We start from the raw sequence: 25,864 nt of genomic DNA, 5'->3' as shown, positions 1-25,864 counted from the left end.
CAATGCGCTATCATTTTTGGGTTGCCAGGTCTCTTTTTTATTGTCTCACGAGCATACATATGGAGGTTATTATACAATATAACTAAGAAGTAGTATTGAAGTAGTTCTACAATTTGGATCATAATAGCAAGGAAGAATATAATAATTGAATACAATTTTTTTTCAATACATATTGCTAGTGAGACTACCAAAAAGAGGCTCTACCTCTCATAATGTCTCTGGATACGGAATATGAGATTGCTTGATGCTTGGATTGCAACTGGAAACATTGAGTGGGCAAAGCCACTATATGGCTCAAGTGTTGGAAATTGATGTATGGCTCAAGTGCTAGAATGTGCAAATCATGGCCAAAATCAAGACCCCTTAGAGATTCCATGAGGGCTATCCTTTTACTACTACACACGTCACCTTTAGTCGAGGGCAGAACCATTCGTCATCACAGGCAACAAGTTTATGGGACCCCATCCCATGATCCAAGGCATTATTCAAAGACAAAGTATTTCTAACCATTCCCAAATCAAGTTTGCCAATTCCTAATCTGATTGATTTCATTTACTGGACTTGCAATGCTTGCAAAGCCCTTTCTTAAGCTTGAATGAGCCTCTTGATTTTGGGGGTATAATGGTCAAAAATGGCTTAACACACCCAAAATCAAGAGGCTCAAGCTTCAGCAAGGGCTTTTTAGGTCTTGCTTTTCGGTGGCAAAAGCATGAAAAATAATAGCGCATTAACGTGTTGCCATTCTTATGCTTCCCCCCTCCAAAAACAAGACCCCCAAGCTTTGGAGACACCAAAATGAGGGGAAGGATGACGTGAGGAGTAGAGGAGCTGGCCAATGAGGGGAGGGACAACCTTGGAATTGCTAGCAACAAGCATGATGCAAGGAGGTGAGAAGGAAAAGAAGCAAGGAGGTGAGGAGGTGAGGAAGCAAGGAGGTGAGGAGGCAAGAGGCTATCTTGAAGGGCAACAAGAGGGTGGAGGTGGCCGAAAGAGTAAGCAAGAAAGGGAGGAATGGAGTTTTCTTGCAGGAAATGCTTGGATTAATGCTACAAATGCCATTTTTTTGTGTGTATTTTGCAACATGAAATTTTTATGGCATTTTTCTTTTAAAAAATACAACATTGTTGTGATTAATTGCGCTACAAACAACTCAAGCCGTAAAGCACCATGGATTAGTACAACAATATACATCACAAATGGATGCATACACTCATATACATCACCGATGGATGCATACACTTATACTCACATCAATTTCCAATATTGTATTAGATGGACCCTTAGCATATATGTGTGCATAGAAGACCATTTCCTACATTGATCCCTGATTTCATAGTTAAATTATTCCCTTTCTCACATTCTAACATGTGAAGATTTAATGTACATGCATTATGGGCACATTATATTGCAGTTTATGACTAACTTTTTTTATGAATGCATGATACTTGTATATGGTCAAAGAAGGTATATTATCATTTTTGAATGACAACATTACTCTATGCTCCATTTTATCCTATATTAGAAACTATGATCACTAGATATTACATAAATGTATTGCTCCATTATATCCTATACTAAAAACTATTTTGACCCAAATACATAATGTCAATTGAGGTTAGTACTTATGACAAGTGATGAAAACAATCTAATGGTATGAGTGAGATCTATACTAAAAACTATTTTGACCCAAATACATAATGCCAATTGAGGTTAGTACTTATGACAAGTGATGAAAACAATCTAATGGTATGAATGAGATCTTGTAAATTTTGGATATATAATATGGGTACTATGTTGATTGAGCTATTTTTCTAAGGGAATATTTTCAACTTAATCACTAAATGCATACTTACAATGGTGACCTGATTCCCATCTATATGTATAATCAAGTTTTACTTTGTGTTAAAAAAAATCTTTTGCATAAGGTTAAAATTCGAATAGTATTTATATTTGTTTAAGACTACCCATTGAGCTAGCTCCTATCCTTATATTGAACATGATAATGTTCATAAAGATTTTATGAATACAAATAGATAGCATTGGCTCTCTTTTTAGTGGTTGGGAATGAACCCTAAAAGTACCCTAAAACGACTATGTATTCCCTTATTTGTAGCATGGAAGTGATCATGGTAGAGTGGCACAATCCCTATTTTGCTTTTTTCATAGGTTCTTTTGCTACTCATGGTTGGCGGATATACCACGGCATAGATCCGAATAGATATTTGGTTTTTTGCTTCAACTTGCTTGACTAGACTTTCCTTGGTGATTGTTCGATTGTGCATGATGAGTAGTCACTAGATTAATTGATGCATTAAGTGCAATGTTTTCCTTAAATTTTTTCATACTACAAGATACGAGTTTGCTTAAAGGGGTGGAAATAGAAGCTTGTTAATGCGTGGTGCATATTTTCTGTTAGATGCAGCAGGATACTAGTTATAGAGTGTCTTTGCCAATTATTTCACTTGAATCATGCTCCTCTTATGCTTGAGTTTGTGGTCATGTATTGAGTTTAATATAATAGTCTACAGGATACTAGATGAGCACTCAACATAGTGGTTAGATGCATTCATTTCTAGTTCCGATAGAACTATCATTCAGACATTGGACATAATAGAAGTATGGAGGGCTAAAATCATTTTTTGGCTCCCTAAGTTTTTTAAGCATGGTATTGTCCAAATTACATAGGTTATTTCACTAAGCAAAATTAATTCTTATGATGAAAATGTGTTTTTTTTCTTTTGACATAATTAGTTCTGTTTCCATGTTTTTGGATCGAATGTATGGATGATCTTTTGCAAGCATAAAAGACATGATATGTATATGTAGCATATGATCATGTTTACATATGTTCAATCATATATTCTACCTTGTTATCTATCATTATCTTGTTGTGTGGATGTTCAATGTGAGTCGTGTTTGCTTTTTTTATCGCAAATTTTATGTATTGTTGTGTCTCTACCTCTCCACAACGACTCAAATGTGATAATATGGGGATGAAAGAGAAGTTAATTATGAGTTTCAAGCATGCCTTCATTGTTGGAATATGTTTAATTTGCTTATGATCACATCAATTGTTCCAATGATATTGAGAGGAATAAGATACTAGATGAGGTTCTCACTCACTTGAAACCCATTTAATCTTGCTCGTTTATTTGGGGCTGCTCGCTTTTCTCCGCTTGCTTTTTGGTAATCCTCAAGCCATACCAAGAAGCAAGTTCTTCAAACACGCATAATTTGAAATAGATCACATGGTTGACAATGCCTTGGTGAATTTTTCACAAGATAGTGTGCCAACTATCTATTTAGTCATGTGGTGGACCAAGTGCATCATGTATCACCACATGGCATGGTTAACGTTGGGGGCTTATTAATGCAGACTCATCATGCTAAAGCAAGGGAGGCTCATGCAACCATTGATTTAACAGGAACTATAGAAGCAGACTCCGATCGACTACATTTGGTCAAGAAATCTACTATTCAGATTCATTGGCACACTCAATATCCTTCATCGTTTTCTGCAGCTATCTCTACACTCTTCTATGTTTTCATTTTAACACTTCCATCCATTCTTTTGAGCTTCTTATCCCCTTTAAGCCAATCTGTTCTTCCCTATAGCCTCCCCCATAGCTCTCTATCTTTGTATCTAGCCTCATCATTTTCATTGTGATGGCGGATCGTCAAGTATGACAGAAGAGGAAGCACAACTCTCATGTGTCTCCTCTACAACCCATTGAAGATTTCTCTGATGATGTCCTTATTGGCATGCCAGCATCAAACCGGCCCCTGAAATTCGCTCAACTGCCATGGAAAGGTGTCTACGCTGAGGAGCTGGCATAAGAGATTTTGGACTCGTACGATGAGGGCAACCATAGCTTCGTCATCAATGAGGATGACCACAGCTTTGTCATCAATGAAACTCACATCCGGATTACTTATGAGCTCCTAAAGAAGGTGTTCTGGATGAAGTAGCAATCTGACCCCAAGAAATTGGCAGATGCCAAACGTTGTGATGCATTCTTTGAAGCAGTAGCTACTCAACTTCACAGGGAATCTTATATTAAGAAATCAAAGGATGAAGGGCTAAAGACAAACCTGCAGGTTTTTGTCCAAATTCATCGGACTTAAAAAGATCATAGGATATGTGTCTCGGCAATACATGGCCCAAGTAATTGTGAGACGATGGTGGAGGACCAACTCCTTGTGGACCAATTTACAATTTTTTAGAAGGCTTTTGAAAATTAGCTCTGAGCCATCAATAGGGCTCAAACATAGTGCAACCTCGGTCCCCACCTGTGCATGCTTTATGACAAGTTGATGTTAGGACGAATGCCATGGCCAGGTGCACTATCATCTGACGAAGTAGGGATCTCGAAAGTAGGTGGACAAGATAGGAGAAACAAGACAAGTAGGAGAAGGACCAGCATGACCAAGAGGGACAAAACAAAGAGCAGAAAGGTGAAGAGTAGGACAAGGAACAACAAGGAGAAGGGGCATGAGAAGAAGAGCAAGAACAGCAGGATGACCAAGCCAACGATGACAAAATATGGAGAGGGGAGAGGAGAAGAGTGGAGATGAGGAGAGAGGGCACAGCTAGAGAGCACACCACAAATGACTAACTGTACACTAGATTTAGTTGAAAATGTAGAATATATACAAACCCATTTAGGGTTAGGGTTAGGGCATCTAACCCTTTCCTTTATAGCACTCTATATGTGTTAATGCTATGCACATGTAATCACATGATGTTGAGCATGGTCTCTCGGCACCTTCCCTCAAGATCAACATCATGAAGTAGGCCTTCTCTCAAGATGATGATTCTGGGGAATCGAAGAAGGACTGAGCATTACATTCCATCACACCCCTTTAATGGGAATGTCCTTCCTCTCCATCAAACCAAGAGCTTGTCGGTGTTTCTCAGAAATCTCTTTACCGAGTGGTTTGGTAAAGATGTCTGCAACATTCTCTTTGCTATCACAATGCTGTAGTGTGATGTCACCAAGTAACTTTCTTTCTCTGATGAAGTGCTCTCTCACATCAATGTGCTTTGTCTTAGAGTGATATACTAGATTCTTGGCCAATGCTTGAGCTGATTGATTATCACAGTATATTGTTATTGGCTTTGATTCATCAAAGTAATAAGTTTCTGACAATACTCTTCTAAGCCATATAGCCTCACATGCACCTGTAGTGAGTGCCCTATATTTTGCTTCAGTTTAAGATAAAGAAACCGTTGGCTATTTGTTTGAAAATCATGATATAGCACCTTGACTAAGGAAAAATGCATATCCCTATGTCAATCTCCTGGTCTCATGATCTCCGGCAGTCATTGTCATAGTATCCATGCAACTTTGGATGACTTCCTTTGTATTCTATTCCAAACTATCTTGTACCTCTGATGTATCTCAAGACTCTTTTGGCTACATTCCAATGAGACTGTTTTGGATTTGCCATAAACTGTGTAAGTGAACTTATTGCATAACACATATCTGGCCGTGTGATAGTCAGATATATAAGAGGTCCAATGAGCTACCTGTAGTACTTGTTTGATTGATTGTAGGCTTTTCTGAATCTTTTGTAAGTTTCAAACTCTATTCCATGGGAGTGGCTGCAATCTTGCAAGCTGCCATATGAAACTTCTTCAGGAGACTGTCAACATATTTGAGGTGCCTCATGAAGGTGTTGTCTAAATCTCTCTAGTTTTCAATATCAAGTGCATAAGTCTAAGATCTTTCATGTCAAACTCTACAGTAGATAAGTTATATTTTAGTTTTTGATGAAGCTATCCTTATTTCTAGTCACAATCACTTCATCTACGTACAAAAGTGCAATAGTAATGTCTTCCCCTTGAACTTTGTAGTAGAGAGTATGATCTGCATTGGATTTCATGTATCCTAGATCAGCAAAATACTTGTCGATTCTGCTGTACCAACTTCTGGGTGCTTGCTTTAAGCCATAGAGACTTTTCTTGAGATGGCAAACCTGGTTTTCCTTTCCTGGTTCAACATAACCTACTGGTTGTTGCATGTAGACTTCCTCGTCTAGGTAACCATTGAGAAATGCATGCTTGACATCGAGCTAGTACACATTCCATCTGTTGAGTGTCGCTAGTGATATCAAGGACCATATGAAATCCATCTTTGCTACTACTGGAGCATAAGTCTCATCATAATCCTGACCATATTGGTGTGCAAATCCTTTTGCAACTAGTCTGGATTTGTATCTTTAAATGCTTCCATCTGGATTGTACTTCACTTTGTATACCCATTTGTTTGCTATTGCCTTCTTTCCTGGTGGAAGGTCGCATAATTCCCAAGTGTTGTTCTTGTACAAAGCATCCATTTCTTCATTCATAGCAGTTTGCCATTCTGGCTTGTCAACTACATCTTCGAAGTACATTGGCTCATTTGTAGCCATGATGGTAGTCATAAGAGTATAGTTGGTGGTTTCAACTTGAATTGCTTTGCCTTTCTGAGCATATGTCAAACTAGCTAGTGGTTTGCTTTCCCTAGTAGACTGTCTGAGTTGCAGTGGTTCTTCTCGGGGTGCCTCTGGCAATTCTTGCTCTTCTTCATCAACCTTTTTCGTAGATGACTGAGTAATCGATGCATCTATCTCCTATGTAATTGAGGTTTTCCATTCTGATTCCTCATCAAAGATTACATCTCTGGAGATAATGACCTTGCGGTTGATGGGATCATACAACTTGTATGCTTTGCTTTCTTCATTATAGCCAATCGTGATGCATTTGCGTGACTTCGCATCCAATTTCCTGTGATGGTCGTCATGTATGCGGGCATATGCTATGCAACCAAATATGCAGAGATGCCCAATGCATGGCTTGTGTCCAATGAATGCTTCATAAGGTGTCATACCCTAAATCGGTTCGGTCAGAAGCCGATTAAGCAAGTAGTTTGCAGTGGTTATTGCTTCTGCCCAATATTGATTCGGAAGATGCTTCTCACTAAGCATTACTCTAGCAGTGTCTGCTAAAGTACCATTCTTCCTTTCAGCTCTTGCATTCTGCTGAGGAGTATCTACACAAGTGAATTGTCTTTGAATGCCATGACTTCTGCAAAAGTTCATGAATGGTGAAGACATGTATTCACCTCCTCTATCTGATCTCATGACTTCGATCTTTCTGCCTATCTAGTTTTCTATCATGGCTTTGAATTCTTGAAATTTGGAAAAGACTTTAGATTTCCTTTCAGAAAGTAGACCCAACAATATCTGTTGTAGTCATCCATGAAAGTCAAGTAGTAAATTGAACCGTTGATGCTGCGGGTCTGGGCATAACCCCATACATCTATATGTATCAAATCAAGAATACCTCATGCTCTAGAGGTGCTTCTACCAAAGTTGGTTCGCTTTTGTTTGCCGAAGTAGCATGCTTCGCAAACTTTTCCAGGAAACTGTAGCTTAGGAATCCCATTTGCCATATTATGATTTCTGAGATCTATCAAGCTCTTGAAATTGACATGACCATATACCTCTTGTGCCATTTTGTGGATAGTGGCATATGTTCCGGTTGAGCTGACATGGCATGCAAATCTTGTACTATTGCTAGCATTCTGAACAAGTGTCCTTCCTTGACTCCTTTTCCTAGTAGTAGCTGAAATCCTTTGGATTTGTCTCTAGTGCATTCATCTCCATCGAAGATAACTCCGTAGTTGTGTTCCATCATTTGACCTACTGACAAGAGGTTTTTGCTAAGCTTAGGAACCTAGAGTACATCTTTCACCAATCCTTTCGTACCTGTGAAATTGTTCATAGGGATAATGCATGTCCTTGAATTGGATTTGGTGTATTATCTACCGTGTAGATGGCATTCTTCTGACCTTCTACTGGTTTCATCTCTATGAACCATTCCTGATGCTTTGTCATATGAGATGATGCACCGCTATCGATGTACCAAGGATCCTAATCTGCTTGGTTGACCTGATAACTGAAATTCTCTTTTGAATTGCAATTAGTGTCTAGATACACTGTCTAGATACACTGTATTAGTCTTCTACATTTCCTCGTTTGCAAGAAACATACTCCCATGTTCATTTGCATAATGATTGTGACTAGAATGTCCACCATGATGATTTCCTCTTTCGCAAAAATTCCCTTGATTGTTGCTGGATTGACCACCTTGGTCGTACTGCTTCTTGCAGCAATCTCTTTCATAGTGTCTAAACTTATGACAGTAGTTGCACTGGATGTTTGATACGTTGGTGGATGCATTCCCTCATCCTTGGAATCTTCCTTAATTGGAATGATTTCCTCTTTGCTATGATGTTGTTGAGGATGATGCTAATGCTGATTCTGACTTTGATGGTGATTTTGTTGCTGATGATTACCACTTCACTGGAATGATCTACCTCTACCTCTGCCTCTGCCTTTGCTTATATCTAAAGTTGTGAATGCTTGATCATTGGAATGACCTTTGCGTGCATGAATGGCTTGTGTCCTGAGTTCTTCACCAAGTAAGACTGATTGAAGTCCTTCCAATGTCAGAATTTGCCGTTGAATGGCAATACTTTGGACTAGATTCTTGTATCCCTCTCCTAGTCCATTTAGGATGACTTGAACCATTTCTGTTGGATTCGTAGTCTCTCCTATTGCTGCGAGTTGATTGTTGTAATCTTTAATCCTGAGTACATAAGCATGACTGATTTCACTGCTGTTGTGGAAATCTGGTTTATTTGGTTTCTCAGTGTGAGAATCTTGGAAGTGTTCTTGGACTCGTAGAGAGCTGCGAACATATCCCATGCTTCTTTCGATCTCTTGATGGTGTTGAGTTGTCCTAGCATGACATCTTGCACATTCTGCTTGATCCAAGATTATATGCATACTTGTCTTTCTTGTCCCGTTCTGCTTGTGCTTGGGCAATGGCAGGATCTGCTGTAGGTGCGAAAACTGTTTGTGTAGCTAGAGATCCTACTGTAGATCCTGCTACTGGTGCTGTGACAACAGGTGGAGTAGAGCTACTGCTGGCTCGATCATCCAACTATTCACAGAGATGAGAGGGCTCAGAGTAGAGGGTTAGGCCGGTTTCAGACGAGACCATGGGACTATGGATCACATACTCACACTCAGGAGTGAAGCTAAGTTTCTACAGAGATTACTGTCTTTGTATTTTGGAGGAGGGATTCTTCACACCACCAGGGTACACTGAGCTTCATATGCCTCACTCACTACGGATCTCCATCGAATAGTTTCGGGTATCATCACACCACCTCCGCATAGAGAGCGGCAGAGTAGACGGGATCCCTAGGGAGCATTGCATATGCATATTGTGCAACTGTCAGGAGGTTGATCGGAGGAGCATTTTATTTTCAGGTGCCCATCTTGTGAGCCCCCAATTGGAGGGGACAAAGGGGCATATGATTGTGAGGGGGAGGGGATAGTTTTTGGGCTACATACCAGCAGCAAAACAAAGCTGGAGGGAGGCTATTCCATGCAGGGCAGTAGGCCCAAATGAGCCCCGTGGCAGCCCTTTATATAAGCTACCCAGGGGAGGCTCTATGGAGCTAGGAAGGGGCCGACCAACAAGTCGGCCTGCTTCCCTGGACCAACCAGCAAAGCCGACTAGTGGCAGCCCTTCCAACCCAGCCCTTCCAGCCCCCTATAAAAGGGGGTCCTTGCCTCCATCATTCAGCATCAGCCACAACACCACTGAAGCCCTATCGTAGGCCGTGCTGAGCAGGAGAAGAAGACTAGCAGTAGAGTTCCAGATTCCATAGTTTTTTCCATACGTTACCATACGCATACGGCATACGAGTGATCAGCCCAGGCCGAGACACTTGTATCTGACCACCCATACTTTACTTGCAGATTCAAGATTGAGAGACAGGCAGTTGATAGGTCTATTGGAGAAGCAGCCGAGTCGGCCACCTCGTTGAAAAGTTGGAGTAGTAGTAGACTAGGAAGTCATAAGTGAGCGGCGAGGAGATGCTGTTGTTGCTCGACATGCATGGAGACAAGTGCACAACTCATTGTGAATGGAGGCTTGTCGGAGATGCTTGAGGGCTTTGAGCTTAAAGGTCTTGTTGCAGCAAGTTGCATGAAGAGCTACCCACTGGAGAGGCTATCCGTGTCCGGAGCTTGGAGCGTTGTTGACTGTCGTAGAGGCTTAGCTAGGCTATGGCATTGCTTGGAGTTGAGGCTTTATGGAGCTTAGTTGATGCTTGTAGGAGCTTGCAATCAAGTGAACTCTCTCTATTCTCTCTCATAGAGAGAATGCTCTCAAAGGAAAAGAAGACTGAGTGTCAATCTCTTTCTCTCAGATTTCTCTAAAGAAGAATACACCTCTCTTGCTCTCAAATCACAAACCAAACAGAAATATCTGATGTATGAACTCTCACAATGAACATAATAATCTCTCAAGTGAACGGAAGTTTCTCTCAACAGAAGAGATCACTCAAGAGAAACTCTCAAATCTCTCGATCTATCACACTCTCTCATACTCTCGCATACGGATCACAGTGCCTCAACGGAAGGCGAGGATGCTTTGATACCATGACAAAATATGAAGAGGGGAGAGGAGAAGAGTGGAGATGAGGAGAGAGGGTGCAGCTAGAGAGCACACCACAAATGACTAACTATACACTAGATTTAGTTGAAAATGTAGAATATATACAAACCCATTTAGGGTTAGGGTTAGGGCTAGGGCATCTAATACTTTCCTTTATAGCACTCTATATGTGTCAGTGCTATGCACATGTAATCACATGATGTTGAGCGTGGTTTCTCACCAAACGAGAGATAGGATGGGAGGGGAAATGGGGGATCAGGAACCACCAAAAGGCAGGAAGCCTAGCCTGTGCACAACACCAAGCAACAGGGGGTTGGCTATCACTCCCCCCTCTTACTTTGTAACCAACCCCTACACCTCTTCAAAGCTTGGGACCCATAGAGCCATTTCCTCTTGACCCACTGCTCACTAAGGATGAGCATTAGGAACACATTGTCATGGAGAGTCAGTGGCAAGTGTTGAGAGAGAACATGGTCTATGTAGCACAGTCATTGAACAAATTGGCCAACCATTGGATTCTCCCCAGGTACTGGAGCATAATTTGTTCTTATAGGCTAAGTACTAGGAGGTGACCAGGTTCTTCGAAGAGCAAACGACCAACGTTCGTAGGGCTAAAGGTGACCTCGTTTGGAGTGTAGGGAGACCTGGAAGAGGGCAAAAATGCCCGGATTGGGGGATTTGCACTAAAACGCAATTTGGCCAGTCGGCAATGGCCCAAAAAAGGGCAAAAATGCTCAGACTGGGGGATTTGCACTAAAACGCAATTTGGCCAGTTGGCAGAGGCCTGAAAAAGGGCAAAAATGCCTGTATTGGGGGATTTGCACTAAAACGCGATTTGGCCAACTTGCATTTTAGTGACCAACTGGCCAAATTGCATTTTAGTGCAAATCCGAGCATTTTTGCCCTTTCACTACCAACTGGCCAAATCGCATTTTAGTGCAAATCCCCTAATCCGAGCATTTTCGCCCTTTTCCAGGCCTCTGGGCATTGGTTTTTGGTGTCTCCAGGGTCGATTTGGGGGTTTTGGCCCGCTCAAGACTCACTGGCAATGTCAAAATCATCAAATTCTGCACAAAAAATCATCTTTTGAAGATCACGTATGTCAAACATGATAAAAGAAAAAGATTTTGAATATGACTTATTTTATCTTTTTACATGGTTTTTGGTATTTTTCTAACATTACGTCGGCCCTCTTCTAATTGGTTGAGAGCAGAGTTGGGAAGGCAAACATGTAGTTCACGACGACTTGGTCCATACTCATGCACAGTTGTAGTATGCCCATACAAAATTAAGGACAAATCATAGCAATCTGCAGTGTGAGGTCGAATGTCAGGACCTCACGAGCAATGTCCAAGGCACTATGGTGTCCATTGTTGCCAAGAACATGACCATGCACCGTGCCCTATAGAAGCTGCAACAACAGGTCTAAGGTAGCAAGCAACAGGTGGACCAAAGCCGAGTCGAGGCACTGGAACAGGAAAATGCATGCCTGAGGGACACAGTTACACAAGGGTAGACACTATGAGAGGAGAATGCACAGCTTCAAGCAAGGCTGGAGTATCAGCAACTCCAGCTACTCATATCATGTGCTTCCTCCAGGTGCTCGAGAACAACCTGCCTTGCAAACATCCTCCAGATAACGAATCACGATGGAGAAAACGGACAAACTAGTGGGCTCAAACAGTCAGTTTCGAGCGAGCAAGCCAGTACCTTGGCCAACATTCCTCAGTAGAGGGAAGGACAACAAAAACAAAGGGGTCAGAAGGGGTCACGGCCCAAACTTTAATGATGTTGCACTCAAGTCAAGTAACATATACTGAGCACACGATACAAATGGATTATAGTTTTGATATGTTAATGAAGATCCGAGTTTTGGTCGAGGTGTCAGATAAGGAGGTGCAGACGGAGCAGATTGCCAATGCCAAACCGATTTTGCTAGATGAGGGTCTCCCGATTGCTTTGGCTACCATGAAAGTGTTTTGGGTAGGGAGGAGATGCCCATCCATTACAGGGTTTATCGGCAGCTAGGAGCGGATGAGTGTTTACTACACCTGGTGGTGTGCTATAAATGGTTCTTGGAGAAGGGCAATGATAATGGGGAGGGAGTTTGGAGGGGGTTGTCTTGGTATGATAGCATCTGTCCATGATTCCCTGTTAGGTTTCACAGGTAAGATCTCTTCTTTGGTCTAGCGGATGTTGTCAAAACTTGTGGCCATCTAATGAAATGGAAGGGAAGGGTAGGGCTCTATGGTGATGCAAGCCTTAATGATTGCCTATGAAATGGCAGGGCTTTGTGGTGATGCAAGCCTTAATGAGTGCCTGTGAAATGGAAGGGAAGGGAAGGGAAGGGTAGGGATCTATTGTGATGCAAGCCTTAATGAGTGCATGGAGCTGGGTAGTAATTGTGCAGGATAAGCCCCTTGTTGAAATAGATCTACTGGCTACTCCGAGAGCTCTCTTCAAGAAGGGCATCAGATTGTGGCTACAGCTTTGGGATGGGAGATGGGCCTATTGGTGAACTTACCAATGTTGAGTGATTTCTACCAGCTAGGGAAAGAGCTCTTCTTGGCACAATTATGCAGAGCATACAAGAGGGTTGGCTGACTAAATATAGTGCTTTCATTGGCCTAGAGGGGAAACCAATGGTCAATAGGTTCCACGGGGCTGAGAAGCATCACCTCGAGGGCTGTATATAGATGTCTTCTTGCTTACAAAACCCTCTTTGACATGATGAATGAGAAGTTGAAGCTACAAAGATCTCATAAATCATGGAAGAGTCATTTCGCTAATGGGTGACAATAAGGTGCAATGGGTAGATCCAATTTTATGTTGTTGAAAGTTATCCCACAAATGGTTGCCGCTTAGTGGACACTTGATGAAGTGGTCGAGGGGAAATCCCTTCTATCCCCTATGTGGATGAGTTGTGAAAGGTGTCATGCCCGGTTTCTAGGAGACTTTGGTGTAAGGTGGGGGGAGACATCCGAAAAATAGGACTGATGAGTCAGTTTTCAATCGACACTAGCTAGAAACTGGTTATATTGGGGGACACTAGCTAGAAATTGGTTATACTGGGGGACACCAATGGACTTCCATCTACACTGGTCACATGTTTGTCTCAAATAGAGGCAGCAAGGATGCTGACAATCTTGAGTGTGTAGAACTATATAGTTTTCTTGCAAGGGGTAGCTGTGGGATATGGTTGATTGGGGATCTATAGTAGGGAAAAAGATCCCTTGTGGGTCTTGTCTGAGTGATCTTGGTGCCTTTTGCTTTTGCCAACTACCTATAGGGGTAGGCCACGGGCAGTTTGCCCCCTTGCAAATGGTCACATTTTTGTATCTTGCGTCTTTTGGCAACCTATTTAATAAATTTGGCTTGTTTACCCTTTAAAAAGAAAAAAATTTATGGTATGTGTTTCCTTCCTCTTCTTCTTCTTCTTCTTTTCTTTTAACACAAGGTTCTAACTTTGTACCTTGGAGTATTACCAAAAGGATTTGTCCATATAGAGTACCATGTGTTGAAGATGATAGTGTTGTATGATAGCCCTTATCTTTTTGAGGAAGTGCTTTAGTGGATGATTGATCTTTACTTTCATATTTCCACGCCTTGAAAAATGGCTTTGCTTGAGTAAAAAGTTAAATTGATGAAATTAGATGTAATATCAAAATTGAGTAAACCAGTGATGTGGGCTAGATTTTGTGATCCAAGGACTACTAACAAGTGCTGACTTTTGTTTCTCGCTTCCTTTTGTATAGGTCTTTGGGCGATTGACATTCATGTAAACAACTTGTCCTTTTCAAAGGCTTACTCTCTATATAAGAGTCATACTGCAATATACAAAATAGGAAAAGACACATTTAAGGGCACAAGTTTGTGCAAACTAAGGACATCTTCATAATTGAAACAATCAAAACTGATAATGGCAATATCAATATTAAAGACCCTTTTTCCTATACTTAGAATAGATAAATAGATGATCTAGTCATTTTTTTGTAAAATGGAAAAGGAGTTTCGACAAAGAATTGGTGTGGTTCAAGTCCATGGCCAGTTTACCTTGATATTTGGCAACTTGCTATTTGGATACATATGTACCAACGAGACAAAATAATATGTAGAAGGATAAGGCACCACTGTCAAGAAAGTACTGAAACACAGATAGTTTCTTTGCCTATTGCACTATCATACTAAAATATAGATACTGTTACAGATCCAGATAGTCTCTTTGCCTATTGATACGATATCATGCATACTTAACAATATTTTGATTTGTAAGAGCATAGAAAGTTGTTGCAAATGACAAAGTACTGCAGGACTGATATTGTTACAGATACTGAAAATCATATGATCTAAATTCTCAAATCCTGTATTGTTATAGATATTGAAAACCCTATGATCAGGATTTCTCATTTTCTTTTCCCATTGGCATACTATCATACACATCTGGTCTTACACACTTGGAAATACTCAAACAATATTTTCTTTACAAAAACATAAAAATTTATTACAAACAACAATTGCTCGTTCACAATATCTACACAGGGACAAAAGCATAACCGAGACCTATCGAACATACCATGTCCCTATATACATAGCTTATCAATTACCACCATAGATTCCATACTTCAAAACAAAATAAATCCACCCAACACACAACAGGTAACGTTCTTTCAAAGAACAAAGATAATATTGACTCTAGCAATAGATACAAAGAGATGTACCAATGAACTAGGAGGCAGTGCGCTCGAGCATTTGTGCTCTCCTGTTTTCTTATCTTATATAGTAAAAGCCACAACTAACGATGATTAGCTCTTAATTGAGGTTAGATAGGTCAAGGGCACATGTGTGGTTCCAATTGCATTTCATCGAGAAAGTTTCATGTCGAATGTGATTGGAATCAGGGGCACGTGACAACCTAAAGGTTGTTGGGCCCTATCGATATTACATGCACTGTTCAGGCGAAATTGGATACGGAGCCTTCTTCATTTCTATTGGATACCCCCTTTTGCTGACACTTACCTGCCTGTGTAGTCCATTTGCATCCATTAGGCATCCGATTGCCTATTGGCAAATAGCTAATGTGCATCGTCTTGTTGTCAGTGTGAGTGCTCCGCTTCGGGTCGAGGCATGAGATGGCTTTTCCTTAATACAAGTAGTTGCTTATCTTCTTGCTAATCATACTGCATGCTTCTCCACCGGTCTTCATATAGGTTCACCCACGTAGCACAGACCCGTAGTTCTTGATGTAACCAAGCATCGAGTAGGAACGTGCACCAAGTAGCTCTCAAAGAGCAAGAGAGCATCTACACTGTGGACGCACTAGTCATTAGGCATTGAGGCACCGAGTCGTGAGGGGTGAGTAGAACCAAGCGTCAACATTTGATAGTCTACCTTGCCAAAAGTGAGAGATAGATTGGGCACATGTGGTGGTTTTGGCAGATGTTATCGGAATGAGGGGCGCATGGCAACCTAAAGTGTGCCGGACAGACGAGCAGATAAGTGTGACAGACAGAATGAGGGGCGCATGGCAACCTAAATTGTGCCGGACACTGCGCAGCCTTCTTCATTTCTGCTGGATACCCTCTCCGGCCGACCCTTGCCTGCTATGTAGGTCGATTGCACTTCTAGAGACCTTCTTTGCATGAACCTTGCCCCAGAGAATTGAAGTGTGTGGGCCGCACGATGGCACTGGAGATCGGACGGTAGGGAGGTCTTCTTCTCCAAATGAGATTTTAGGGTTTAAACTGTGAAGAAGCCTCTTTGCTTTGCCCAAGCCATGGAGATCTCCATCGCGCTCTCTCTCAGATTTTAGTGTTGGCTTCGCCATAGCCGCTTCCTCTTTCTCCTCCGCCATGGCTTCCAATCGTCGAGACAAGGCCCTCAAGGTTTTCTCTGAGCTCGAGACCCATCGCTCCCTCGTTTCCTCTCTCCTCGCCGAATTCCAACAGCTTGATCGCTACTTCTGTGACCTCCAAGCCTCCCTCACTCACAAGTACTCGGAGCTTTCTCAGCGCGAGAAGGCCTTCCATACCAAGACCGCCGCGGCCCGAATTGCCCTGCAGACGCGTGAGCAGGCGATCTCCAGCCGTGAGACCCTTGCCCGTGTGCAGGATAGTGCCCGCGCCGCGACTTTGGAGGATAAAAAGAACAAGAGTGGAGGCGATTTCAAGGTGGAAGGAGGGAATAAGGATGAAAAACACAATGGACCAACGAGTCTGGTTGCGGCCATTGAGCAAGTAACCAGTGCCTATGCAGAGCCAATAGGACCAAAGGTCAAGCTTCTATGCCGGAATATGGACGTTGAAGGTTTGAAGAAGTTCGTCCTCCTCCGCCGGAAGGAGAGTGATGCACTCCGTAGTGAGCTGCCGAATGCATTGAAGGGTGCTGTCAATCCTTCCGGGTTGGTGTTGAAAGCTTTGGAAGACGAGAGGTTTGACGTTGATCCGGCCGCAGTTAAGGGAGGAAAGGCCATCCGCCGTGCTTGCATTCTTTTACTGGAGTCTCTTTCTCAGGTGTTCGCTGACCCGGTCTTGGGAACTGACTACCCCGTGGTGCCTTGGGAGAGCAAGCAATCAGCCAAGGTGGTCGCTAAGCGATGGAGATCTAAGCTGGATGTCAGGAAAGAGGAATACAGTCTGGATACGCATGTATTTCTTCAGCTCCTTGCGACGTTTGGAATTGCTTCGGAATTTAGTGCTGATGACTTGTGCGCATTTGTGAACGCGATTGCCCGCCGCGCAAAGGCGCCTGCACTATGTCGATCCCTTGGACTGACACCGAAGATACCAGGTTTGGTGTCGTCCTAATTCTTGAATTATTTTGTGCCATATGTTAAGGATGTCATGTCCGCACATGGGTAGTGTATGCAACTTAGGTGATGAAGATTTGGACGTTGTGAAGGGAAATGTTATAAATGCAGACGTCCCGACGGGTCTTGCAGTAGGAATAAACCCTCAGGCTGACCGTTACCTTGATTATTCTTTTGCTTGCAGGTTTGATCGAGAAACTGATTAGGGAAGGCAAGCAAATAGAGGCGTTGACGTTTGCTTACACGTTTGAAATGATGGATAGAGTAAAACCGGTAGTTCTGCTGAATTCTTATCTAGAAGATGGTCGCAGGGCAGCCGAGGCGTTGGCTGAACGAGCTCCAAACGAGTTTGCTGGTCAGGTGCGTAGTGCATGTCCAGTTGGCGTTAGGTGCTCTTTTAGGGTCTGTTTCTGTACATACCTCCGTTTGACCCGTGATTATTTGTCAATGTGATACAGAATGATGCCACAGTGAAAGAAATGTCAACGTTGGAAGCTATCATAAGGGTTGTAGACGAATTCGAACTGGGATCCCTGTACCCCACTCAGCACTTGCACAATCGGATGGCTCATCTTGAAATAGAAAGAGAGGAGAGAAGATTAGCAGCACTAGAGAGAGCTGAGAGGAAACGGGTAGAGAAAAAAAGGGGAGCGCCAGCATCTTTACAGCAGGCTACAAAGCGCCCTCTGGTTGGAGAAGGTTCTGGATTGCTTGGTCGTGGTCCTGGTGCTGGTGGTATTGCAGCTAGCAATATTGGAGCAGCTGGAGGTGTTGGTCATGATAACTCCACTCTTGCCAAAGTGGCACACGCAAGGGCTGTTGATAGGGGAAACTACGTACTTACTGACTTGGGACAGTCCATGCTTTCCTCTTATGGTCTAACAGGGCGGCCTGAGTCTACTTATGGCTCTGCATTTGGTCTTGGCAGCAGGGATCCTGCATCTCTGATTACTTCAAGTCAAAGTGGCTACGACAGGAGGCCTGAGTCTACTTCTGGCCCTGCGTATAGCCTTGGCAACAGGGACCCTGCCTCTCTGCTAACTTTAAGTCAAAGTGGCTATGAACAGAGGCCTGAAGCTGCTTATGGCTCTGTATATGGTCTAGGCAACAGGGATCCTGCCTCTCTGCTACCTTCTCTCCATTATTCTTCAACAGATGTGCTTGGCTCCTCATTGTTGGGGTCAACTTCCACGTACTCAGACCTGTCTGGAACACATACTGGCTACCAATTGGGTAGTGGCTTACATACATCATCATCTGGTTACTTATCGTCTTATCTGCAGTAACGTCCACGGGTCTCGCTTGAAAAATGTCAGTGCCCCTGCTGAGTTGAAATATACTGCCGAAGTAGTACTGGTATGGCTACTCATTCATGGGCAATCTACTCGCAAACGTTATTGGTTGGCCAAGTCAAACAAGCTACTGGGTGAGCTTAAAGACATGCGACATGCAGGGCACCTTAGTAACCATCATGCTTTGTGCTGTGCTGCAGAAAAGAAGCCTTTTTGGATGCCTCACTGTCGGCCCAAAATCACTAGAGGTTCTATTTTTCTGATTGTGGTGCTCCATGATCAAAATGGGGAACTAGTGGTCTCAGTCTAGAAACTGTCCATCCTGAGCTGTTATTGCCATCACAGGGAGGTCTACGTACATCTCAAACTGGGGGGCAGCAGCTGCTACTCTCTTTTTTCTATGTCGATCCGTGAGTCAAACATTTATAATTGATTTTATTTGTTATAATTGTGGCTACCCTAGAGGTTGAAGGGAAGCCGTAATTGATTTCTCCTAGTCGGTGGAGAGTAATGGAGCACTGAAGGCATTCTCGTGTTTGCTAGGCTACATCTCACGTAATTCCATAGACAGTGATTGAAAATAGATGCCATCCTATCTTTACATGTGGGCCTTAGACCCTTTTAATGTAGAGAAAGTTCAAGACACTTTATGGTAATGTAACCAAATTGTATTAGGAGAAAACATAGTTCTCTTTCATTAGATATGTTTCTGGAGAACAGGAACAGTATGTATCTGGAGGTTTTACTCTGCATGAGCCAAAGGAGGCATTTTCTGAACCATTGTTGCATTAAGAGATCAAAGTGCATGTTAGCAGTTGATCAGATATCTGAAACTATGTGAATGGAAGAACCACATGTAATAAACGGTTTTTTCTTTGCCAAAATAGTACGCTGTTAGAGCCCTCAGACTCAGGTCCCAATGTGTCTGTGTGCCACGCATGCAGCCATGTCACATAGAACTTTACAGGTGCCTGCTCTTTTGATGTGAGGGGCTCAGCAAATTTCTTGCAATACAAGCAAGTAGTTTTGAATGGTCTTCTGAGGTGGAATGGAGATGTAGAACATCAACAGCAGGGCATGACAGCCAGGAATTGATAACGTTTTTAAGGGGTCAAAGAAGTATTGTACTCATTATTTTCGTAACAAGCAGGATTTGAGTTATTGCCAGAGAAAAGCAGCAAATACTCATTATGGCTTTAATGTATTATGGATAGATCACGGGTCTATGAGACAAAGCACAACATGAAAAGCAACTAACTATATCTGGATAACCAAAGAAATGGGTGAGTGCATAAGGCTTTACTCCTCCCGAGTTAATATAGGGCATAACTAACTACATCTGGATAACCAAAGAAATGGGTGAGTGCACAAGGCTTTACTCCTCTCCAGTTAATATAGGGCATAACTACATTCTAATACTATAATGATGTGGCCTTTATAACATTAGTTTAAGACAGCGTCTGTGGGCTTAGTGCTTGTCATCTTGATAAACTGCCCCTTTGCCTGTTTTGTGTGCTTCTGTTACTGTGGTAGGTTTACTATTTCTTTGTTTGAGTTGGGTTGGAGTGAGCTCCTCAGATATCCAAATCTTTATGCCCTTCAGCTTATGTGATCCAAAATCTTAACTCTTGTTGCCCTCCCTCTGAAGTAGACATGTGCTTGGTTTCCATTTTGATTGATATTGCATATATCATTCTTGTCCCATTCAACTTTTGGTATTTCCTTCTTAAGGCATATGATTATATCGCCTATGTCTTTCTCTTCATCATCATGAAGGCATCCATCTTTCAAACCCCCAACATGTAAGATCATTCTATTATTCATCCTAGATTCTTGCTCTTTCATTTTCAAATAAAGATCAACTTTATTCCCTTTGCTATTTACATTAGCAATCATCTCTTGTTTCATAGATTTCACTTGAGTGGTAACCATGTCTTTGTACTTCAGAAACCAGTTGTGGTGTTGGTGGAGATGCTGTACATTTTTGTATTACCTCATGGATGACTTGCTTTCCATTACCCTCCATATGATGAACTATCCTTTCTTTCTAGAATTGTATGATGAAGCTTGAGTTCTCGAACCTCAATCTCTAGATAATAAATACTCTTGTGGAATTGAAATGGTCTTCATCTTTTGATATGCCTTTGCGCTAGGAGTCGGGGCAAAAGCTGCAACAATTGAGTAAGAAATCTTGCTAGCCGGGGTCGAGGTAGCAAACGACTTTAGCTTGGTAGGCTCCATATTTGCCTTCCTACCCCAATGCTAGTCCTAGCCTCTAGGTTGGGCCAGGGGTTCAGCCCAACCTAGGGAACTTTGAACTTGAACCTTAGAGTTGACCTAGAGTTGCCGGAAGGGTTTTTGAAATGAACTGAAAGTCAAAAGTTGAACTATGGATGGTCGCACTGAGAAAACAAGCTATGAACTAACTAACGGGAGTTGACGAGCTACAAACTACGAACTGAACCTAGGATGCTGACTTGTGGACAGCACTGGTGGCGGTACTTCTTTTCTTCTCGTGTAGCGGCGATGGAGTTTGTTGCTTTCCTTGTTGTTGGCAACGCTATAGTTCCAGCATTGGAGTATGTGTTGGAGTGCTAACGCTAGAGTTTGGTGCGGCTGGCAACTCTGGAGTCTCGGGTACAGAGAGATTATTAGCGTCTACAAAAGACCTCACGGGTCTATAGAGTACAAACACCCAAAAGTGACTTGTTGATAACTAGAGAGTTAGGGGAGTGCACAAAGCTCCTCCCGAGATATTACTACATTCTAATACTATCATAAGGTGGACTTTATAACATCAATTTAAGATTGAGAGTCTTTGGGTTTGGATTTGAAATCCCTAATCAATGCTTGCCCATCTCAATAAGCATTGCCCATCTCAATAAGTTGCTAATTTCTCTACTTTGCTTGCTTCCTTTACTTTGGTGAGTTCACTATGTCTTTGTTTAATCTGGATCAACTGAGCTCTTGCTTGCTTCCTTTACTTTGGTGAGTTCACTATGTCTTTGTTTAATCTGGGTCAACTGAGCTCCTTACATATTGGTGCACCATTTTGTTTGATATGAATTAAAGTGAGCTCCTTAGATATCTAGATCTTTATTCCCTTAGCTTATGTGTTTTTTTGAGAATCTTAGCCCGTGTTGCCCTCCCTCTGAAGTAGACCTGTGCTTGTGTTGTCTCATTAAAATTGTGGTACTCCCTTCTTAAGGCATAAGATTATGTCATCTGTGTATTTCCCCTCATCATCATGAAGGCAACCATCTTTCAAACCCCAATGCTTAAGGTCATTCTATTGTTCACTCTAGATTCCTGCTCTTTTGCCTCCATTTAAAGATTAGGTTTATTTACTTTTTTGTTAGCATCAACAATCATATCTTCTTTGATAGAACTTACTTGATTAGCGATCCTTCCTTAACTGTGGAGATGTTGGTGGAGATACGTTGCACGTGTGTAATACATCTCATGTTTTCCACTACTTTCCATGTCTTGATCCTTCCTCTCAAGCGCTGCAAGTTGGAGGTTGAGCTCTCATGTTTCCTACTACATGTAATAGATCTGCTCTAGTGTGTCTGAAACGATCCTTCACTTCCGATACATCTTTGCATAGAGGGTGGGAATCGAGGCAGTTGCAATAGTCAAGTAAAAAATCTTGCTAGTTGGGGTCAAGGTAACAAATGTTGTAACCTTGGAAACTCCATGCCCTTGGCCTACATACACTATGTACCCGCTGTTGGAACTAGCCCCAAAGTTGGGCTGAGGGTTCAACCCAAACCGAGATGGGGGGGGCTACAAAGTGGAGACTTCTAATTGTCCTCGGATGGAATTGAACTAGTTGACCTTGAAGTGAACTACGCTAAACTAAACCTAGTCAGCTGGCTGTGAGCTACTCTTAGCTTCTGTGACCTAAAACCTTCTAGCAGTAGTGCAAACTCTGTAAGATGCTATGTGACCTTTGATGAGTTGCTCACCATGGAGCAACATGGCCTTTGTTGAATCAAGAACCTACAATGGAGTAACACGACCTCCATTGAATCAAGAACCTATAGCACGACCTTTGCTAAGGTAGTATGATGGTAGATAATGCAAAGGCTAGGATGAGTTGAAAGTCAGTGAGAGGGATAGGTGAACGGTGAGAGGGATGGGCTAGGCGGAGAGGGCAGGGAAGGGAGAGAGAGGTTTCACTAGAGTGTGTGTGTGTGTGTGTGAGAGAGAGAGTGAGAGAGAGAGAGAGAGAGAGAGAGAGAGAGAGAGAGAGAGAGAGCAATTGGGGGAGAGAAAACAACAAGAATGGAGCTATGATACAGAAGGAGAGAGTTCAACTTCCAAAAATGAAGCTCTAGCACCTAAAGATGGCACATAATGATTAAGAGGTGGGTGTTGAGGATGAAGCACAAGAAGAAAGGGAGGGAGAGAGAAAGAGAAGGGAATGGGTGCAGAGGGTGTAACTTGGATGGTGAGGGGTAGCAGATAAAAGCAGGAGGTGTTGCAGCCTATTACAAGTGCAAACACAAAAAATGGAGGGAGGAGTCATTGGACTAGAGGAGTAGAGGAGAATGGGACAAGAGGGCAGAGGCCAAAGCATGAGTAGCCTAGAGATGTTCTCACTCATAGGGGACCATTATGGTGTTGATGGAGAGGTTGGGCAGATTTGGGGTGGGTGAAAGTGGGAGGGAATTACAGAGGGTCCAACATGGATTTAGGGAAAGGGAGATGGTAAGAGGAGAAACCAATGGGAGCTTTCCTCATAAATGTCCATGTGCCACCTCAACATGGCATGGGCCCACAAAAAAGAAGCACTCCCATTGGTCCACCTCACATCACTCCCCCAAATTCCCCTAATGGGAACACTTTTCTTTGGACTTTGCCAATGTCACAACATGGACACAACATGATTTAGATTTTGATCCTTAGGTTCAGCAAAAGCAAGTGCATTTTATTCCATGTAAGAAGACTATACTCTTTGTAAGAAGACTTCAAAAGCAATGATGGCAACACCACTTTCATCATGGTATACCCAAGTCCAATGTTTCTAATTGAGACACTAAGTTTACATGTAATTTTTGAAAGTTCACACCTTCTCATCCAGGTCTTGATGGAAAAAGGGAAGTTGCAAACAAAGTCTTGCTGGAATTACTGTGTTGCTATGTCCATGATTATCTACAGTTGTGGAATGTCCTTTTTGAAGGTAGACTTTTTGCCTATAGCAATATTATACATTCAACTCTAGCTAAAGTAGTATATGGGTTTCCTAACACCCATAGTGTCTACAATATCCATTATCCCTCCTGAAATTCAAACCTTATCATCATCTAGGGACTAACAGATAAAGTGAAATACGTTGTCTTGCTACGGCCATGATCATCCATGGTTATGGAAACAATACGTCTTGATGGCGGAATTTGCCTATATCAACAATTTACATTTGCCTACAAAGCTAGTTGAAGTAGTCTATGGGTTTCTAGCACCCATAGGGCCTACAGTATCCATTATAGCCTTGTTGTGTTGCCTTCACATCTCACCTTCCTATACATCTTTCTTCTCTCTGGCTTGACAACATTAGTGCAAAAATGGGGTCTCAAAAGGACCTCATAAGGAATGGATTAGGGGAAGGTTGGTGGGATAATGCAAGCCAAATGGTGGGGTTCCAGAAGGCCTAACCCCCCTACATAGGTGGGTTAAGCCCATAGTCAAACCCACCACCTGTCACCTTTACACATCACGATGGAGGGGTAAAATTTTTAGGCGAGCGGCCACAGTTTAGGCAAGCGGATTGACATGATTGCAAAAATGAAGTCATAGCTCATTTAACAGTGTACAACTTCCTAGTTCACTTCACATATCACGATTCCTCACACATCATCTGATATCTATTTTTAAAAATTGATATCTACTCTCTTTTTCCTAATGGAATGAAACAAACAGTGAAAAACACAAACCATAGAGATAAAATGAAACGTATCTCTCTCTCTAGGCCTCCTACTAACATGATTCCAAAAACAAAGTCATAGCTCATTCAATAGTCTACAACTTCCTAGTTCACTTTATTGCCCTATTCCTTACACATAATCTGATATCTATGTTCAAAAATTGATATCTACTCTCTTTTTCCTAATGGATGTAACAAACAATGAAAAACACAAACCATGGAGATAAAATGAAAAATCTGTTCAAAGCAATGGTCCACAAAATTTAAACAAATATAAGTTCAAATACATAAACATCTGCTCAAAGCCCTGGAGCACAAAATGTATATTGTCATCACAAAATAGGAAAATCTCATTCCCCTTTCTTGGCATTTGGATACCTTCACTCTAAGGGCTTCAAGTAAACAGTCACCATGTCATCATCTTTCTCAAGAGAGACACAATGTCTGCCTAGCTCTGCATATGCACGTGCCATGTTCCCCGTGCTTGTAAATGCATCCACAACCACGTCCCCCTCCTGCGTGAATGTGTGCAAAAGAAACCTGGAAACAAGATCCTCAATTGTTAACAAGCCAACCATACACACAGACTGAAAAAAACACCTGCAAATTAAAATTACATGCTCAATCCAAGTTGTCTCTCCGCACCACCTCGCATGAACTTGCGTCTCTCTTGTGTGCCTTTGAAGGTGTGGATTTTTATCTCCCTTATTCAGTTTGACTGGCTAACGCATATGTCATTGCCAAGGCTCTTCTCTGCTAAGACTTTATAGTAGTACGTGGGGATCTTGCATCCACTGCGCCGCCACATATCCAAGACTAGCCAGGTCATCTCTAACCATGAAAACTTAAACAAGTCAAATGTTTGTAAATTTGTGCATAAACATGTCTGAAACTGTACTACCATTTAAATGAGATTTCACATATCATCTCCTTGGGATTCTCTTGCGTGTGGCCGCGTGTCAAGGTATACCATTAGCGTGCAAACTAGCTCAAATTCATTATCCATTGTCCCCAACTGAACACAACACATATGTTCTGACAAGCAAGTACTGATGAGCCACCCCCTATCTTTGACTATATGGTTTGCAAATGCTAGAATAGTCTTCACAAGACCCGTATTTAACCAGTTCTACTCCAGAATCTCCTTTTCGGAGATGCGCTCAACTAGAGATGATGTAGGAAAGTCTGCCCACATCATGCTTGTAGCTGCCTTTGTTTCTTTCTCTTCAATTGTGATTGATGGAGGGATCAGCAACTTAAGAAAATTCATTACTTTCACATGAGACTTGAAGAATAGAGACACACATCAATAATCATATTCA

General features: G+C 42.2%; 1 protein-coding gene across 2 annotated transcripts; it reads left to right on the top strand.

Moving 5' to 3' along the window:
• The first annotated feature begins 16,285 nt into the window (after positions 1–16,285).
• Positions 16,286–19,731, top strand: LOC147886656 (FRIGIDA-like protein 4a). Of its 2 annotated transcripts, XR_015543338.1 has the most exons (4): positions 16,286–17,305; positions 17,509–17,684; positions 17,783–18,680; positions 18,817–19,731. XR_015543338.1 is itself a non-coding variant. In XM_087395875.1 (3 exons), exons 1-3 carry the CDS (start codon positions 16,369–16,371, stop codon positions 18,608–18,610), a joined length of 1,941 nt encoding a protein of 646 aa, XP_087252001.1. In that variant the 5' UTR covers positions 16,286–16,368; the 3' UTR covers positions 18,611–19,731. The 2 variants fall into 2 exon arrangements, 1 of the variants encoding a protein (XP_087252001.1); XM_087395875.1 differs by having other exon boundaries at positions 17,783–19,731.
• Positions 19,732–25,864: the final 6,133 nt, after the last annotated feature.

The sequence above is a fragment of the Dipteris shenzhenensis genome, chromosome 24, assembly GCF_047967505.1.
Source record: "Dipteris shenzhenensis isolate YYH24624 ecotype China chromosome 24, Dip_SZ_1.0, whole genome shotgun sequence".
Classification (NCBI taxonomy): Eukaryota; Viridiplantae; Streptophyta; class Polypodiopsida; order Gleicheniales; family Dipteridaceae; genus Dipteris; species Dipteris shenzhenensis.
The sequence above is the reverse complement of the archived record's forward strand: the minus strand, read 5'-3'. Positions and strand labels throughout refer to the sequence as shown.

Bases quoted from the DNA above. Each gene is read 5' to 3' on its own strand.
- LOC147886656 (XM_087395875.1), top strand. From the start codon at position 16,369: ATGGCTTCCAATCGTCGAGACAAGGCCCTCAAGGTTTTCTCTGAGCTC. The intron at 17,306-17,508 runs GTTTGGTGTCGT...TTTTGCTTGCAG, and splicing joins ACTGACACCGAAGATACCAG to GTTTGATCGAGAAACTGATT. The intron at 17,685-17,782 runs GTGCGTAGTGCA...AATGTGATACAG, and splicing joins CAAACGAGTTTGCTGGTCAG to AATGATGCCACAGTGAAAGA.